Source organism: Mirounga angustirostris, unplaced genomic scaffold, assembly GCF_029215605.1.
Source record: "Mirounga angustirostris isolate CCGP_5_RB_7025 unplaced genomic scaffold, mMirAng1.0.hap1 SCAF_11, whole genome shotgun sequence".
Classification (NCBI taxonomy): Eukaryota; Metazoa; Chordata; class Mammalia; order Carnivora; family Phocidae; genus Mirounga; species Mirounga angustirostris.
Genome location: NW_026991719.1, coordinates 124,207,937 through 124,227,684, shown reverse-complemented (window position 1 = coordinate 124,227,684; position 19,748 = coordinate 124,207,937). Strand labels below are relative to the sequence as shown.

General features: G+C 39.5%; 1 protein-coding gene across 1 annotated transcript in view; it reads left to right on the top strand.

Annotated features, from left to right (window-relative positions):
- The window catches only part of GABRA3 (gamma-aminobutyric acid type A receptor subunit alpha3), a 369,872-nt gene extending 350,917 nt beyond the window's left edge, over positions 1-18,955 (top strand). Inside the window, exon 10 of the mRNA XM_064574680.1 lies at positions 16,759-18,955. Within this exon, the coding sequence (XP_064430750.1) occupies positions 16,759-17,094 (336 nt within the window). The 3' untranslated portion in view covers positions 17,095-18,955. The remainder of the gene's footprint in view (positions 1-16,758) is intronic.
- The last annotated feature ends 793 nt before the right edge of the window (positions 18,956-19,748 follow it).

Below are 19,748 nucleotides of genomic sequence, written 5' to 3'. Positions count from 1 at the left end.
AGCATTATAAGCATATTATTTAGAAATATCACTTAAGAGATTTAAAAATAATTAAGACTTGCTGGACAAGGTGAGTACATTGAGGTAAGGGTTTTCTGGTTTTCATTATAAGCCTTTAAGTTTTTTTTTTTTTTTAAAAACTGTGTTACTTTGATTAAACTTTTTAAAATTAAAAATAAAAGCAAATAAAATGAAATAAGCCTCTACATTTAAAAAAAAAAAAAGATTATTCTTAGAACTGCTTTTAGGGGCACCTGGGTGGCTCAGTCAGTTAAGCATCCAACTCTTGGTTTTGGCTCCAGTCATGATCTCAGGGGTCATGATATTGAGCCTTGTGGGCTTGGCTGGGCATGGAGCCTGCTTAAGATTGTTTCTCTCCCTCTGACCCTCCCCTAAATTTTTTTTTAAAAAAGAATTGCTTTTAAAATAGTCATAAATTCGGGCGCCTGGGTGGCTCAGTTGGTTAAGCGACTGCCTTCGGCTCAGGTCATGATCCCGGAGTCCCGGGATCGAGTCCCGCATCGGGCTCCCGGCTCGGCGGGGAGCCTGCTTCTCCCTCTGACCCTATCCCCTCTCATGCTGTTTCTCTCTCTCTCTCTCTCAAATAAATAAATAAAATCTTAAAAAAAAATAGTCATAAATTCTTACCTAAATCTTGGAAATGCAGTAATTCTTAGCTTCTTTTTCTTATTATAAGAATATTTGAGGGATGCCTGGGTGGCTCAGCAGTTAAACATCTGCCTTTGGTCAGATTGAGTCCTGCATCAGGCTCCTTGCTCAGCAGGGAGCATGCTTCTCCCTCTGCCTGCTACTCCCCCTGCTTGTATGCTCTCTTTCTCTTGCAAATAAATAAATTAAATCTTTTAAAAAAAGATTTTCCTTCTTAAAATATATTTGAATGCTCTAGAATAATATTTTACATTAGAGAATATACTCAACTTCCATCCACATCTTGGAAAAATTTAGTTTATTATTATCAATGGCTTTTAAATCTGTGGGGTATTCCTGTAAATACAGCCACAAATTGAATCACCCCTTGGGGTGAATAAAATTCACTGTGGATTAAGTTGTACTCATAAACTGGTAGTTTTCCTACCCTGTCCTATGGTAGACATAAATGCCCTGACAACAATAGTATTATTACTATACAACATCATTAGTTTTTGATATAATGTTCAATGATTCATTAGTTGAGTATATCACCCAGTGCTCATCATATCACATGCCCTCTTTAATGCCCATCACCCAATTACCCCATCCCAATCTTTTAATTTTTTTATTGTTATGTTAATCCCCATACATTACATCATTAGACTTAGATGTAGTGTTCCATGATTCATTGTTTGTGCATAACACCCAGTGCTCCATGCAGAATGTGCCCTCCTCAATACCCACCACTAGGCCAACCCATCCTCCCACCCCCCTCCCCTCTAGAACCCTCAGTTTGTTTTTCAGAGTCTATCGTCTCTCATGGTTTGTCTACCCCTCCAATTTCCCCCGCTTCATTCTTCCCCTCCAGCTACCTTCTTCTTCTTCTTTTTTTTTTTCTTAACATATATTGCATTATTTGTTTCAGAGATACAGATCTGAGAGTCAACAGTCTTGCACAATTCACAGCGCTTACCCGAGCACATACCCTCCCCAGTGTCTATCACCCAGTCACCCCATCCCTCCCACCCCAGCCCCCACTCCAGCAACCCTCAGTTTGTTTCCTGCAATTAAGAATTCCTCATATCAGTGAGATCATATGATACATGTCTTTCTCTGTTTGACTTATTTCACTCAACATAATACCCTCCAGTTCCATCCACGTTGCTGCAAATGGCAAGATCTCATTCCTTTTAATGGCTGCATAATATTCCATTGTATATATATACCACATCTTCTTTATCCATTCATCTGTCGATGGACATCCTGGCTCTTTCCACAGTTTGGCTATTGTGGACATTGCTGCTATAAACATCAGGGTGCACGTACCCCTTCGGATCCCTACTTTTGTATCTTTGGGGTAAATACCCAGTAGTGCAATTGCTGGATCATATGGTAGCTCTATTTTCAACTTTTTAAGGAACCTCCATACAGTTTTCCAGAGTGGCTGCACCAGCTTGCATTCCCACCAACAGTGTAGGAGGGTTCCCCTTTCTCCGCAACCCCGACAACATCTGTCGTTTCCTGACTTGTTAATTTTAGCCATTCTGACTGGTGTGAGGTGGTATCTCATTGAGGTTTTGATTTGGATTTCCCTGATGCCGAGCGATATTGAGCACTTTTTCATGTGTCTGTTGGCCATTTGGATGTCTTCTTTGAAAAAATGTCTGTTCATGTCTTCTGCCCATTTCTTGATTGGATTCTTTGTTCTTTGGGTGTTGATTTGATGAGTTCTTTATAGATTTTGGATACTAGCCCTTTATCTGTTATGTCATTTGCAAATATCTTCTCCCATTCTGTCGGTTGTCTTTTGGTTTTGTTGACTGTTTCCTTTGCTTTGCAAAAGCTTTTTATCTTGATGAAGTCCCAATAGTTCATTTTTGCCCTTGCTTCCCTTGCCTTTGGCGATGTTTCTAGGAAGAAGTTGCTTCGGCTGAGGTCAAAGAGGTTGCTGCCTGTGTTCTCCTTTAGGATTTTGATGGACTCCTGTCTCACATTGAGGTCTTTCAACCATTTGGAGTCTATTTTTGTGTGTGGTGTAAGGAAATGGTCCAGTTCCATTCTTCTGCATGTGGTTATCCAATTTTCCCAACACCATTTGTTGAAGAGACTGCCTTTGTTCCATTGGACATTCTTTCCTGCTTTGTCAAAGATTAGTTGACCATAGAGTTGAGGGTCCATTTCTGGGCTCTCTATTCTGTTCCATTGATCTATGTGTCTATTTTTGTGCCAGTACCATGCTGTCTTGATGATGACAGCTTTGTAATAGAGCTGGAAGTCCGGAATTGTGATGCCACCGGCTCTGCTTTTCTTTTTCAACATTCCTCTGGCTATGCGGGGTCTTTTCTGGTTCCATACAAATTTTAGGATTATTTGTTCCATTTCTTTGAAAAAAGTGGATGGTATTTTGATGGGGATTGCATTGAATGTGTAGATTGCTCTAGATAGCATTGACAACTTCACAATATTTGTTCTTCCAATCCATGAGCATGGAACGTTTTTCCATTTCTTTGTGTCTTCCTCAATTTCTTTCATGAGTATTTTATAGTTTTCTGAGTACAGATCCTTTGCCTCTTTGGTTAGATTTATTCCTAGGTATCTTATGGTTTTGGGTGTAATTGTAAATGGGATCAACTCCTTAATTTCTCTTTCTTCTGTCTTGGTGGTGGTGTATAGGAATGCCACTGACTTCTGTGCATTGATTTTATATCCTGCCATTTTACTGAATTCCTGTATGAGTTCTAGCAGTTTTGGGGTGGAGTCTTTTGGGTTTTCCACATAAAGTATCATATCATCTGCAAAGAGTGAGAGTTTGACTTCTTCTTTGCCAATTTGGATGCCTTTGATTTCTTTTTGTTGTCTGATTGCTGTGGCTAGGACTTCCAATACTATGTTGAATAGCAGTGGTGATAGTGGACATCCCTGCCGCGTTCCTGACCTTAGGGGGAAAGCTCTCAGTTTTTCCCCATTGAGAATGATATTCGCTGTAGGTTTTTCATAGATGGCTTTTATGATATTGAGGTATGTACCCTCTATCCCTATACTCTGAAGAGTTTTGATCAAAAAAGGATGCTGTACTTTGTCAAAAGCTTTTTCTGCATCTATTGAGAGGATCATATGATTCTTGTTCTTTCTTTTGTTAATGTATTGTATCACATTGATTGATTTGCGGATGTTGAACCAACCTTGCAGCCCAGGGATAAATCCCACTTGGCCGTGGTGAATAATCCTTTTAATGTACTGTTGGATCCTATTGGCTAGTATTTTGGTGACACTTTTTGCATCCATGCTCATCAAGGATATTGGTCTGTAATTCTCCTTTTTGATGGGGTCTTTGTCTGGTTTTGGGATCAAGGTAATGCTGGCCTCATAAAATGAGTTTGCAAGTTTTCCTTCCATTTCTATTTTTTGGAACAGTTTCAGAAGAATAGGTTTTAATTCTTCTTGAAATGTTTGGTAGAATTTCCCTGGGAAGCCATCTGGCCCTGGGCTTTTGTTTGTTGGGAGATTTTTGATGACTGCTTCAATTTCCTTAGTGGTTATAGGTCTGTTCAGGTTTTCTATTTCATCCTGGTTCAGTTTTGGTAGTTGATACATCTCTAGGAATGCATCCATGTCTTCCAGGTTATCTTGTTTGCTGGCATAGAGTTGCTCATAATATGTTCTTATAATTGTTTGTATTTCTTTGGTGTTGGTTGTGATCTCTCCTCTTTCATTCATGATTTTGTTGATTTGGGTCATTTCTCTTCTCTTTTTGATAAGTCTGGCCAGGGGGTTATCAATCTTGTTAATTCTTTCAAAGAACCAGCTCCTAGTTTCGTTGATCTGTTCTACTGTTCTTTTGGTTTCTATTTCATTGATTTCTGCTCTGATCTTTATTATTTCTCTTCTCCTGCTGGGTTTAGGCTTTCTTTGCTGTTCTTTCTCCAGCTCCTTTAGGTGTAGGGTTAGGTTGTGTACTTGAGACCTTTCTTGTGTCTTGAGAAAGGCTTGTATTGCTATATACTTTCCTCTTAGGACTGCCTTTGCTGCATCCCAAAGATTTTGAAATGTGTTTTCATTTTCATTGGTTTCCATGTATTTTTTTAATTCTTCTTTAATTTGCTGGTTGACCCATTCATTCTTCAGTAGGATGCTCTTTAGCCTCCATGTATTTGAGTTCTTTCCGACTTTCCTATTGTGATTGAGTTCTAGTTTCAAAGCATTGTGGTCTGAAAATAGGCAGGGAATGATCCCAATCTTTTGGTACTGCTTGAGACCTGATTTATGACCTAGGATGTGATCTATTCTGGAGAATGTTCCATGGGCACTAGAGAAGAATGTGTATTCTGTTGCTTTGCGATGGAATGTTCTGAATATGTCTGTGAAGTCCATTTGGTCCAGTGTGTCATTTAAAGTCTTTATTTCCTTGTTGATCTTTTGCTTAGACGATCTGTCCATTTCAGTGAGGGGGGTGTTAAAGTCCCCCACTATTATTGTATTGTTATCAGTGTGTTTCTTTGCTTTTGTTATTAATTGCCTTATATAATTGGCTGCTCCCATGTTAGGGGCATAGATATTTACAATTGTTAGATCTTCTTGTTGGATAGATCCTTTAAGTAGGATATAATGTCCTTCCTCATCTCTTATTACAGTCTTTGGTTTAAAATCTAATTTGTCTGATATAAGGATTGCCACCCCAGCTTTCTTTTGGTGTCCATTAGCATGGTAAATGGTTTTCTACCCCCTCACTTTCAATCTGGGGTTGTCTTTGGTTCTAAAATGAGTCTCTTGCAGACAGCATATCGATGGGTCTTGTTTTTTAATCCAGTCTGATAGCCTGTGTCTTTTGATTGGGGCATTGAGCCCATTTACATTCAGGGTAACTATTGAAAGATAGGAATTTAGTGCCATTGTATTGCCTGTGAGGTGACTGTTACCGTATATTGTCTGTGTTCCCTTCTGGTATATGTTGCTTTTCGGGTCTCTCTTTGCTTAGAGGACCCCTTTCAAGATTTCCTGTAGGGCTGGTTTTGTGTTTGCAAATTCCTTTAGTTTTTGTTTGTCCTGGAAGCTTTTTCTCTCTCCTTCAATTTTCAATGACAGCCTAGCTGGATATAGTATTCTTGGCTGCATATTTTTCTCATTTAGTGCTCTGAAGATATCCTGCCAGTCCTTTCTGGCCTGCCAGGTCTCTGTGGATAGGTCTGTTGCCAATCTAATGTTTCTACCCTTGTAGGTTACATATCTCTTCTCCAGAGCTGCTTTCAGGATTTTCTCTTTGTCTATGAGACTCGTAAGTTTTACTATTAGCTGTCGGGGTGTTGACCTATTTTTATTGATTTTGAGAGGGGTTCTCTGTGCTTCCTGGATTTTGATGCCTGTTTCCTTCCCCAAATTAGGGAAGTTCTCTGCTATAATTTGCTCCAGTATACCTTCTGCCCCTCTCTCTCTTTCTTCTTCTTCTGGGATCCCAATTATTCTAATGTTGTTTCGTCTTATGGTATCGCTTATCTCTCGAATTCTGCCCTCGTGATCCAGTGGTTTTTTATCTCTCTTTTTCTCAGCTTCTTTATTTTCCATCATTTCATCTTCTATATTACTGATTCTCTCTTCTGCCTCATTTATTCTAGCAATTAGCGCCCCCATTTTTTATTGCACCTCATTAATAGCCTTTTTGATTTCTACTTGGTTGGATTTTAGTTCTTTTACTTCTCCAGAAAGGGTTTCTCTAATAACTTCCATATTTTTTTCAAGCCCAGCTAGTATCTTTAAAGTGATGATTCTGAACTCTAGATCTGACATCGTACTAATGTCCGTATTGAGTAGGTCCCTGGCAGTCAGTACTACCTCTTGTTCTTTTTGTTGAGGTGATTTTTTCTATCTTGTCATTTTGTGCAGAGGAGAATAGATTAATGAGAGAACAAAATGCTAGCAGAGTAACAACATCCCCAGAAAATATACTCTAAACAAATCAGAAAAGACCTGAAGCAGTGGGAAAAGAAACGGAAAGAGAGAAAAAAGAAAAAGAAAAAAAAGAAAAAGAAGATAAAGATAAAAACAAAAACAAACAAAACAACAACAACAAAAAAAAAAACAGAATGTGATCAAATATGATCAGGCTGGTATATAGGTCAGTGCCACACACTAGATTTGGGGTGTATTTTGGTCTTTTAGAAGAAAGTGCCTCCCAAAATTTTAAAGAAAGAAAAATTTATATATGTACAAAAATAAGGGTTGATATGATGAAGGTATGGAATATGACTGTAAAGATGGAAATTATAAAAAATTTTATAAAAGGAATTGATAAGAAGTTGTTTGAAAAAAGAATGAAGAGGATTTATAAAAGAAAAAAGAAAAAAAAAGAGAATGTGATCAGGCAGGGGAATAGAAAACACCATATACTAGAGATTTAGGGTATATTTTAATCTGTTAGAAGAAACTATCTCAAAATTTTAAAGAGAGAACAACTTATATATATAAGCCAAAAATACGGGTAACTACTATGAAGGGATAGAATATGACTCTAAAAATGAAAAATAAAAAAAAAAAATTTTTTTAAAAAGAGGTATTGATAAGATGTTGGTTGAAAAAGGGAAAAAGAAAAATTCAAAAAAAAAAGAAAAGAAAAAAAGACAGTTAAAAAAAATTAACTTTGAAAGACTAAAGAATCATGGTAAAAAAAGCCATGAATTCTATGTGCAGTAGTCCCCTAGCGCTGGAGTTCTGCCGTTCTCATTGATCAGTAAACTTGGTCTTGGCTGGCTGTTCTCGCTGATCTTCTGGGGGGGGCCTGTTGCCGTGGTTTCCAAATGTCTCTGCCGGAGGCGGAATTGCCCCGCCCTTGCCCCCTCCCGGCTAAGTCATCTGCTCGGGTTTGCTCTCCGGGGCTTTTGTTCCCTGCGAGCTTTCCGTACAGCTTTGGAGGCAGAGAGTGAAAATGACGGCCTCCCAATCTCCGCCCCGGAGGAGCCGAGAACTCGGGGCCCCGCTCCTCAGTGAGCCCCAGAGAAAAGCCGTCAGTCACTCCCGTCTCCCCGGTCTCCGGCCGCACTCCGTGCTCACCCGGCCTGTGACTGCGCGTTTCTGTCTCTGGCACCTGACCCCAGGTGGAGTCTCCAAGCCCAGCAGATCCCTGCGGTGCACTCCCGTGCAGCTCCTCCCGGGGGAGGAAGGTGAGTCTCCCCCGATCTGCCGCTTGTTGGGTCCCTGCTGGAGAAGCAGGGGCCCAACTGTGCCGCGGATCACAGTTTATGGCAACCCTGAGCTGAGAGCCCACTCCTCCGCTCTGTCTCTGCAGGCGGCTTCCCCGTTCTGATACCTGGGAGCTCTGCCACACTCAGGCACCCCCGGTCTTTCTGTGACCCCGAGGGTCCTGAGACCACACTGTCCCGGAGGGTTCCACCCCCCGCTTAGCCACTGGAGCGACGTCCCTCAGCGGAGCAGACTTTTAAAAGTTCCGATTTTGTGCTCCCCGGCTCTATCACTTGCCAGAAGGACCGACGGAGGCCCCTCCCCTGCCGTCTATCCTCCCGAATATCGCCTCGGATTCACTTCTCCGCACGTCCTACCTTCCAGAAAGTGGTCGCTTTTCTGTTCAGAGAGTTGTTGCTATTCTTTTCTTCGATCTCCTGTTGAGTTTGTAGGTTTTCAGAATGGTTTGATCCGTATCCAGCTGAATTCTTGAGAGGAGACGAAATCCAGGTCTCCTACTCCTCTGCCATCTTGCTCCGCCCCCCCAATCTTTTAATTTTTTATCATTCACTCCACTTACGTCACATTGGCCTCCTTTATGAACTTTGTACATGTCACACACCTTCCAATGGCAAGTGCTTTGTCACTACTATCCTTTCTCTCTGAAAGTTTTGTTTTCAGATCTTTTCATGACTTGCTTCCTCATTTTATTCAGATCTCTGCTTACCTGCTTGGATTTTCTCTGACTAGCATATATCATACTTCTCTACCCCTGACCTGATTTCAAATACTATCTATGTTTTGGTGGGTAGAAAGGTACACAGTGAGTTAAAGTAAATTTCATATAATGGTTTTTGCATCCTTCATGGAGAAGGTAAAAGGAATTGTCAAGATTTAAAATAGACTTTATAAGAAATAGAAAATAATTGATTATGAACACATAGGAAGATTGCAGGCACAGATTGAAGGACTAGAATAATTCAAGAATATAAGCTTATAAATGCCACCAATCCATCAATGGCTATGGAAATTTTTTTCAGAAACAAGTAGAAGGGTTGGATTGGAGTGACTGAGGAAGTTGATGATGCTGGGGAATGAGTGCAGTAATATACCACCTGGCCAGGTCTGGTTAAGAAAGCAAAGAAAACAGAATGATGGATTTTGAGAAATTACAGAGTTATTCATTCATTTGTTAAGTATTTATTGTGTGTCTACTACATGGTAGGTTGTGCGTTAGGTGCTGGGTGTACAGCAGTGAACAGTAAAACATGGCCCCTTCCCTCAAGAAGGTCAAATTGAAACTACCCATTAAACAAGTAATCCCCATTCTCCCCTCCACCCTCCCCCTAGCAACCATTCTACTTTCTGTCTCTATGAATCTGAATACTCTAAGTACCTTATTTAAGTGGAATCATATAAAAATTGTCATTTGTGACTGGCTTATGTCACTTAGCAAAATGTCCTCAACATTCATTCATGTCCTAGCATGTATCAGGATATCCTTCATTTTTAAGGCTGAATAATATTCTATTGTGTGGTTAGACCACATTTTGCTTATCCATTCTTTTCTCTATAGATACTTCAGTTGCATTTGCTTTTTGCTCTTGGGAGTTATGCTGCTATGAACATGGGTGTACAAATTTTTTTGAAGCCTTGCTTTCAATTTTGGGGAATATATACCCAGAACTAGAATTGCTGGGTCACACTTTAATTCTATTTTTAATTTTTTGAGGACACAACGTACCATTTTCCATAGTGGCTGCACCATTTTACATTCCCAACAGTGCACAAGGACTCCATTTTTTCCACATCATTGCCAACACTTGTTATTTTCTGTTTTATTGTGGTTGTTGTTGATAGTAGACATCCTAATGGCTCTGAGGTGGTAGGTATCTCATTGTGGCTTTTTTTTTTCCTAAGATTTTATTTATTTATTTGAGAGAGGGGGAAAGAGCACGAGTGGGGGGGGCAGAAAGAGAGGGAGAAATAGACTCCCTGCTGAGCAGTGACCCCCCAATGTGATGTGGGGTTGGATCCCAGGACCTTGAGATCATGACCTAAACTGAAGTCAGATGCTTTACCGATTGAGCCACTCAGGAGCCCCTCTCATTGTGGTTTTCATTTCCATTTCCCTAATGATTAGTGTTTGTTAAGCATCTTTTCAAATGCTTGTTGGCCATTTGTATATCTTTTTTTTTTTAATTTTATTATGTTATGTTAGTCACCATACAATACATCATTAGTTTTTGATGGCCATTTGTATATCTTTAGAGAAATGTTTATTCAAGTCCTTTGCCAGTTTAAAAATTGGGTTGATTAGGTTTTTTCCAATTTGTTTTTAGGATTTTTTTTTTTTTGCCTTTTTTATTGAAGTATAATTGACAATTTCTTATTAGTTTCAATATCTTACATACTATCTTAATAGTACAATCTTATTAGTTTCATGTGTATACCATGATTTATTTTATACATTATGAAAGGATCCCCATAAGTATAGGTACTGTCACCAAAGTTATTATAATATTATTGACTGTATTCCCTATGCCGTACATTACATCTCCATGATTTATTTTATAACTGGAAGTTGGTACCTCTTAATCCTTTTCACCTATTTTTCCTGTTCCCCCAATCCTTCCCCTCTCCAGTAACCAAGTTTCCTATATCTAGAGTTCATTTCTGTTTTCTTGTCTTAGATTCCACATATAAGTGAAATCATATGGTATTTGTTTTTCTCTGAGTTATTTTAGCATAATACCCTCTAGGTCTATCCATGTTGTGGCAAATGACAAGATTTAATTATTATGGGTGAGTAATGTTCCATTGTATATATATGCTATATCTCCTTTATCCATTCATCTATTGATGGACACTTAGGTTGCTTCCATATCTTAGCCATTGTAAATAATGTTGCAATAAACATAGGGTCTATGTATCCCTTCTAGTTAGTGTTTTCATTTTCTTTAGGTAAATACCCAGTAGTGGAATTACTGGATTATATGATATTTCTAAATTTTTGAGGAACCTTCATATTGTTTTCCATAGTACCTGAATCCATTTACATTCCTACCAACAGTATATGCAGGTTCCCTTTTCTCCACATCCTCACCAACACTTTTGTTTTTTGTCTTTTTGATAATAGCCATTCTGACCAATGTGAGGTGAATATCTCATTGTAGTTTTGATTTGCATTTTCCTGATGATTAGTGATGTTGAACATCTTTTCATATGTCTATCGACCATCTGTATGTTTTCAAGTCCTCTGCCGATTTTTTAATCAGGTTGATTATTTTTATATTAAGTTGCATAACTTCCTTATATATGTTGGATGTATGATTTGCAAATATCTACTCCAATTTAGTATGTGGTCTTTTCAGTTTGTTGATGGTCTCCTTTCCTGTGCAGAAGCTTTTTAGTTTGATATAATCCCATTTCTTTATTTTAGCTTTTGTTGCCATTTCCTAAGGAGATTTGTCTTAAAAAATATTCCTAAGACTGATGACAAATAGCTTACTGCCTATGTTTTCTTCTAGAAGTTTTCTGTTTCCAGGTCTTCCACTCAGGCCTTTAATGCATTTTGAGTTTATTTTTGTATATGGTATAAGATAGTGGTCCAGTTTTGTCCTTTTGCATGTAGCTGTTCAGTTTTCCTAGCACCATTTATTGAAGAAACTGCCTTTCCCCCATTTGATCTTTTTACCTCCTTTGGTCATAGATTAATTGGCTATTTATTCATAGATTTATTTCTGGATCCCTTTTCTATTCATCTTTATGTCTATTTTCATGCCAGTACCATACCATCTTGATTACTATAGCTTTGTAGTATGGTTTGAAATCAGTGAGCATGATACCTCCAGCTTTGTTCCACTTTCTCAAGATTGTTTAACTATTTGGGGTATTTTGGTGGTTTCATACAAATTTTATAATTTTTTGTTCTAGTTCTGTGAAAAACACCATTGGTATTTTGACTGGGATTGCATTGAATCCATAGATTGCTTTGGGTAGTATGGGCATTTTTAAAATGTTAATTCTCGGGTGCCTGGGTGGCTCAGTTGGTTAAGCGGCTGCCTTCGGCTCGGGTCATGATCCTGGAGTCCCTGGATCGAGTCCCGCATCGGGCTCCCTGCTCGGCGAGGAGCCTGCTTCTCCCTCTGACCCTGCCCCCTCTCATGTACTCTCTCTCATTCTCACTCTCTCAAATGAATAAATAAATTTTAAAAAATAATAATAAAAAAATAAAATAAAATGTTAATTCTCCAAATCCATGAGACAGTATAATTTTCCATTTGTGTTGTCTTCAATTTCTTTTATCAATGTCATAAACCCCCCTTGGTTAAATTTATTCCTGGGTATTTTATTATTTTTTATGCAACTGTAAATGAAATTTTCCTTTTTTTTGCATTTTAAAAAATTTTTATTTAAGGGTGCCTGGGTGGCTCAGTTGGTTAAGCGACTGCCTTCGGCTCAGGTCATGATCCTGGAGTCCCTGGATCGAGTCCCGCATTGGGCTCCCTGCTTGGCGGGGAGTCTGCTTCTCCCTCTGACCCTCCTCCCTCTCATGCTCTCTGTCTCTCATTCTCTCTCTCTCAAATAAATAAAATCTTAAAAAAAAAATTTTATTTAAATTCTATTTAATCAACATATACTATTAGTTTCAGAGGTACAATTTAGTGATTGTTTGCATACAACACCCAGTGCTCATTACATCAAGTGCCCATCACCCAATTACCCCTTTTCCCCACACCCCTGCCCTCCAGCAACCCTGTTTGTTTCCTATAGTTAAGGGTCTCTTATGGTTTGTCTCCCTATCTGTTTTCATCTTATTTTATTTTTCCTTCCTTTCCCCTATGTTCATCTGTTTTGTTTCTTAAATTACACATAAGAGTTTCTTAAATTCCACATAAGAGTGAAATCATATGGGGTTTTCTTAATTTGTCTTTCTGTTAGCTCATTATTAGTGTATAGAAATGCAAGTGATTTCTGTATGTTAATTTTGTATCCTGCAACCTTACTGAATATTAGTTCTAGTAGTTTTTCAGTGGAGTCTTTAGGGTTTTCTATATATAGGATCATGTCATCTGCAAATAATGACAGTTTTTTCTAATTGGGATGACTTTTATTTCTTTTATGCTGTGGCTAGGACCTGTAATACTATATTGAATAAAATATGGTGAGAGTGGACATCCTTGATCTTAGAGAAAAAGTTTTCAGCTTTTCACCTTTGGGTATGTTAGCTGTGGACTTGTCATATATGATTTTTATTATGTTGAGGTACACTTCTATCCTCACTTTGTTTATAGTTTTTATTATAAATGGATGTCGAATTTTGTCAAATGCTTTTTTCTGCATCTATTGAGATGACCATATGATTTTTATCCTTTTTTTTTGTTATTGTGGTGTATCACATGCATTAATTTGCGGATTTTGAACCATCTTTGCATCACTGGAATAAATCCCACTTGATCATGCTACATAATCCTTTTAATTAATGTACTGTTGGATTTGACTTGCTAATATTTTGTTGAGGGTTTTGGCATGTATGTTCATCAGGGATCTTGGGCTGTAATATGTGTGTGTGTGGTGTCTGGTTGTGATACCAAGGTAATGCTGGCCTCATAAAATGAGTTTGGAAGTGTTCTCTCTTCAACTTTTTTTTTTTCTTCTTCAACTTTTAAAACTAATTTGAGAAAGATAGGTTTAACTCTTCTTTAAATGTATGGTAGAATTTACCCATGAAGCCATCTGGTCCTGAACTTTTTTTGTCACTTCTCTGATTTGTCTTTGATTCTCTCGTAGCATATATGTCATTACTTTGCTCCACTTATGAAAACTGGGGTTCAGGAAAGTTGAATGTCTGTTTTGGGGTGGATTCAGAAGCACTGGGCCATATCTGCATATACTCTGAGGTCCTGGCTGAGTATCAAGTACATTCAGGGCTCCAACTAACCCTGTAATTAGCACTTCTAGAACAATAGACAGGAATACCATCTGAGGAAAACCCTTGAGTTGGACATGCATTGGTCCATACAATTTTTCATTGCTTCATCCCAAAATCCATATGAGGTGGCTTTCTAGAAGGAAAGGTGTCCTGGGAGTCATACTGCTTGGGAGAATTTGGAGGAGTCAATTTCAGTTTGGGGGTGTGGGAATAACTCGCAGCTGAACTACAGAGATAGATATAGTTTCTGTATAGGAGAGGTCAAGACTAAGGAGGAACGTCATCTTTTTATTCACTAAGTATCTATGACATGCCTAAGTCAGGCACTTGACTAGAAAGGAAGGAATAGAATCACAACTTGGTCAAAACTAAGTCTAGTTTGTATCTATCAAATTCCAGAGCATAGGGAAATATTGAAAACTAGAAACAGAAATGGATAAATATTAACCATTAATCTCTACCTCCTGTTTCTGTCTTCTTGACAGTACAGCTTTTGCTTTGATTTCCTTCTTTGACAATTTAGGTAAAAATTAAAATGGTTGACTAAAATGTGCCATGTTGGAAAGGGCAAGGGAAATTAAAAGGTAATTTTCCTTTATTGCTTTAAAAATCTGAGATTAAATCAACTGCTGCTTCTCCTCACCTATAGAACAAAAAAGACTTATGAAGCTAAAGAAAGTGCTGTTTGGAATGATTGTTTCAGAGACTTGGTCATAACCAGCTTAAATGATGACTAAATGAAATAATGTGAAAGCTTCTAGCAAAGTCAAGGTAGTGGGGTTCTTTTCTTTCTCCTTTTTTCTTTGTCTATCTACAAAAAGAAAAAAAGAGATTACTAAGCAAATTAATAAGTGAACAGGCAAACAAGTAAAGTGCTATTTAACAGTAGGCCTTTATTCACACAATGAAGTTGCTAATTATAAATGAGTCCCATGTAGTATTTAAGGCATTTACAAGGCTCTTAGAAGCCTTAGAGCTCTGTCCCCCTTCCATGTGTAGCAATGTGGCTGCAATTCTTAAAGAGAAAGAACAGTATTGCTTTATAAAAGACCTATTAGTGAGATGGTTCACGTACTTAAACCAACACTCATTTATCCCACACCCCCTCTCTGATTGAAAACTCTAAAGTCAGCATGGGCAGGCAGAGCAGGAGGGCATGGCATACAAGGCCTTTGCCAAGTACACTGTGATCCAGCTACAGCAGACTTCTTATCATCCCCTCAAACAAGCAGTGCCCTTAGCCTGTGCTGCATCTTCAACTGATGAGCTCCTGCTTATCTTCTGTGACCCAGGTCACAAACTTCATTGCCTTCTCTGAGCTACCTTTTCCAACACCTATAGGTACTTTGTCCCTTGTTTTACTGAATTCTCATCATATATGTTATAATTTGCTCATATCTGTTAGAACTCTGATCATACTATATAGGACTAATGTGTTCCTACAGCTCTCTCTCCCACTGGACTGTAAACTCCTAGAAAACAGGGATTGAAATGGATTCATCTTTTAACCTTCCCACCTATCCCTAAATACCTAGCATAGTTTTGACCCAGTAGATATTCAGTAAATATTTGGCAAAGTTATACTTGAATCAAGAAGGTAAATGGCAGTATGGTCTAAAGGGGGAAAAGATCAAAATGGTAGGGACTCTGATGTAAAGAAGAAAATAAAGAGATTAGGAGAAAGGGGTCAGTAAGAGAAGGTGGGAGTAGAGAAACCCTGGAAGGAAACAAGTAAGAAGCAGAGGAGTAAAGTAAAATTACAGATGCTGGGAAGCAAAATAACACTGAGAAAGGGAACAAATGAGGTGTGAGAAATTAGGGCAATGCAAGTAGTTATCACTTTTCATCAAATACTCTTGGGCATTTCTGAAGCTCATCTATCCCCAACTTTTCCCTAGAAACAAAAAGGGATGGAAAGAAGAAAAGGCCAGAGTGCAGAGGGAGGCAGCAATCACTATAGACTATGAATTCAGCCACTCTCTTCTGATCTAGACCTGAGCTTTGTTTCCTCTTTTCTTCATGGAGGGTCCATGTGTACACAAATCATATATGTGGGAACAAATGGGCACATGTGTGCATGTTTGTTTCTCATTGAGTTTTTTTAATTCTGAAAAAAAAATTTACAAAAGGCAGTGTCATAACAAAGGCAGAAACAGCCAGGGGCTTGCTGTGTCAGAGGGAAATATTTGCATAGCTCCCTGGAGAGGGCTTGGCTCCTGCCTGCATCCATGTATGAGTGGAAAACCCTGGTGTGCCCCCTAGTTTGCTGAACACATTTACAGTGCATGAAGGGTGAAATACTGTTGTAATGATGCATGTAAACATGCCATAGTATTTATTGTGTCTTTAAGATGAAATGACTTTCAGACTCACATAGCTCTCTTCCTCACAGGGGATGTGCCACTTGATGGTTGAAGCCTTTTGGAGTTATTTCTCGGGTAACCAAAAAGTGCCTCGCACCTATAGAAAGCAACACAGTACAGCCCTGGATAAAAGTCAGGAGCCCAGGTGGCTAGTGTGGGCTCTGTTACTCAGTCTGAGGCTGAGTTTTATCATCTGTCAAATGGGAGTAACCTCACCTACCTACTTGATAGGGTTACTGTGAGGATCAAATCACATGACTATATAAGACCCTACATGTGACCAACATTTCACAGTTTTCCAGTGATTCTTACCACCATTCTTTCATCTGATCCTCCCAACAACCCTGCCAAATATTTTGATTTTCATTTTACAGATGAAGAGACTAAAACACAAAGAGAATGACTTGGCCAAAGCCACATAGCTAGTAAACCAGGATGATGCAAGTTTTCTGTTTTCAAGCTTGTCTTCAATTATCCTTAGACACAAACCTGGCTACTCAGTGCTATTGGCTTCCTGGCCCCTGTTTCTTAACTTCCCTCATGGCTCCTCCTCCCTACGGCCTCTGAAGGTGCTCTGTATAATGAATTAATTAGCTTTTGTTTTGTCCCCCCTTCTCCCCTACTTTTTCTGGCTCCTAGAAGAAAACACCAGCAGCCCCAACAAAGAAAACCAGCACCACCTTCAACATCGTGGGGACCACCTATCCCATCAATCTGGCCAAGGACACTGAATTCTCCACCATCTCCAAGGGCGCTGCTCCCAGTGCCTCCTCAACCCCAACAATTATTGCTTCGCCCAAGACCAACTACGTGCAGGATATCCCGACTGAGACCAAGACCTACAACAGTGTCAGCAAGGTTGACAAAATTTCCCGCATCATCTTTCCTGTGCTTTTTGCCATTTTTAATCTGGTCTACTGGGCCACCTATGTCAACCGGGAGTCAGCTATCAAGGGCATGATCCGCAAACACTAGATAGTGGGGATGCAGCAACCAGAGCACTGTATACCCTAGGAAGCATCCAGGCACCCAAACCCCAGGGCTCCCCTTTCTGTATTTCAGGATTCTTCTTTTTAACTCTCTACCAAGCTGTGACTCTCAATTCATATTTATGAATCTCAATGAAAAAAATAATAACAGAAAAATTACTTGTCCCTCTGACATTGCTGAGTGTACCCTCATCAGAGCCAAACACTGCCATTTGTTCAGTTGCTCATCTTAGTCTGTCAGTCAGTCAGTCTCCCCCAGCTGAGGGCACTGCATGTATTTTATTGCACTCTGCCCACTGCAAAAAGAACAGGAGACTCAACTACTTGTAGTGGGAAACTTGGCTATTTGAGTGGTCCAGACCAAGGAGGATTCTTGACTGGTCCAGATCAGATGATTCTGATCCCATGTGGTCCTGGCCTGCTATTTCCTTTACCTACAGCTGGGCCCACTATGCAAAAGTACTGCTAGCAAAGGCAGGAGCCAGTGCTAACCTCTAAACCTGGCCCCAGCCTCTTTATTGGCTTGGAGGTTAGTGGGGACTGTTGAAGCTCACTAATGTCAATGATATATGGCCAAAACAGAACCAACTAGGCCAGCCTGGCCCCAAGATGGCTGATGATCTGCCATGTTCGGCTGCTCAGGAAAATAGTATCTTCTTTGGTATATCTCTCCTTCAGAAAAGTCCTTTGACCCTCCCTTGTCAGCTGGACACTGCTTAGTTTGGACTCATTACTGTCTGCAAATTCTTCAGGAAAAGGATCAAGTATTTTTGTAATTTATATTAAAAAGGGACAAACAGAAACAAAAAGATCTAAATCAAATGCCTACACAATATTTTTTTAAAAATTAGGTAGGAAAGTCACCTCCCTGCCAAGGCAACTAGTCAAATACTGGATGAGGCAAGAGATTTGGGCTGGGTGGTAAAACTTAAAGTCTGACTCTAAAGAGAGGGCCACTGGCAGGTGAAAGTCCAGTTATTCCTTCCATGCCCTCCACACTCTAAATGCTAGCCCAGGCCTAAGAACTGTGCTCTCACTATGTCAGGGAACTATGGTTCTCTATTGATGCCAATTCTTAGAGGGGTGAATTGGAGTCTAGTTGATTTTTGAGTCAAGTGAATCATTATTACCAGTTTGTTAATATATTACTAGGGGCCATTTGATCTCATTTGTTCTTAATGTATTATGATTGTAAAATTTTTATAAGATAGAAAAACTGAGTCTCAGATGTTTAAATGACTTGCCTAGACACCTTATAAGTGTCTGTAATAGAGAACTATCATGGGTCCCTTTCCAAAGGCCAAAATGAAGACAGGACTGAGAAGCCAGGTCCACTTGACCTCTAAATCAGCACAATCTCAACAGTCCTGCTGACTCCTGCATGCAGTTTGGTTGGACACCAAAAAGATTTGTAGAAAGAAGTCACAATGTGTCACCCAAGGAGACCACTTCTAATAGTCATGGCTCAATGGAATGATATTAAGATGGCAGTCCCAGCCACTAGTCCAGATTATCCCAGAAGCCTAAGCCACAGATGGCACCAAAATCAGACTCTCCCTGCCCACTACCTAAACAAAGCTCCTAAGGGGTTTATCATTAGCCACTGGTTGCCTTTGCACCCATCCATCCCCTCCATCCCCTGCTTCTCTGCCATTGCTGGGATAATGCATGCCAGTCCCATTATTTCTGAGTATGTCTGTAGGCAATTTCATGACTAGAAGAGTGTAGTGTTGTGGGTATGTGGGTTTGGGGGGTGGTGGGGTGGGTGGGGCTGTTAATGATCGTCTAAAGGAGTTTAGAATGAAAGCCTGACCTTTGCCTTTCTGTAGAAATTGTGTTTCCAAATGCTTTGGTGCAATGTTTAGCGGCTGTTTATTAAACTTCTGAATTGTACTCAGACTGGAGACCTTTTTTTTAAATTTAGATTATTTATTTGAGAAAGAGTGTGCATGAGCAGTGGGAGGGACCGAGGGAGAGGGAAAGAATCTCAAGCAGACTCCTGCAGAGTGCAGAACCTGTTGGATGTAGGGCTTGATCCCATGACCCTGAGATCATGACCTGAGCCAAAAGAGTTGGATGCTCAACTGACAGCCACCAAGGCACTGCAAGAGACTTTTTTTGATTACTCATCTTTCACTCCCACTCTCAAGTCACCCTTGCTTTCTACTTCTTAACACTATTGAAATAACCTGGGAAAAGAGTATCCCCTGAGCAAGATACCTATTACAGTTGACCCAAAATGGAACCCATGTGAAAACATAGCTTTGATTGACTCAAGGGTCTCATTACCTAATAAGACAGAGAAGGAAACACCTGCATTGTTTCCTCTGCTAAATTCGCCCACTCCCAGGAAATAGGGAAAGTTATTCTCATTGCAATTCTAAAGGCTTTCTCTTTCCCATTGATTACCATTTTTCTTAGGCAATAGTTCCCTTAGGTAATAGTTATTAGGCAGAGTGGATGTCTGATTGGTTGATCCATGTGTTGGGAAATGGATGATGACCCTTATTTCTTAGAGTTAGGAAAAATCTGGGAAATAATCTCATGAGATCTGCTTGAGGAAATCACCTGGCTCCTAGATGATAAGGGAAATCTCTTTGGGAGAGCATTTCAAATCATATAAAAGTTTTCTTGAGACTT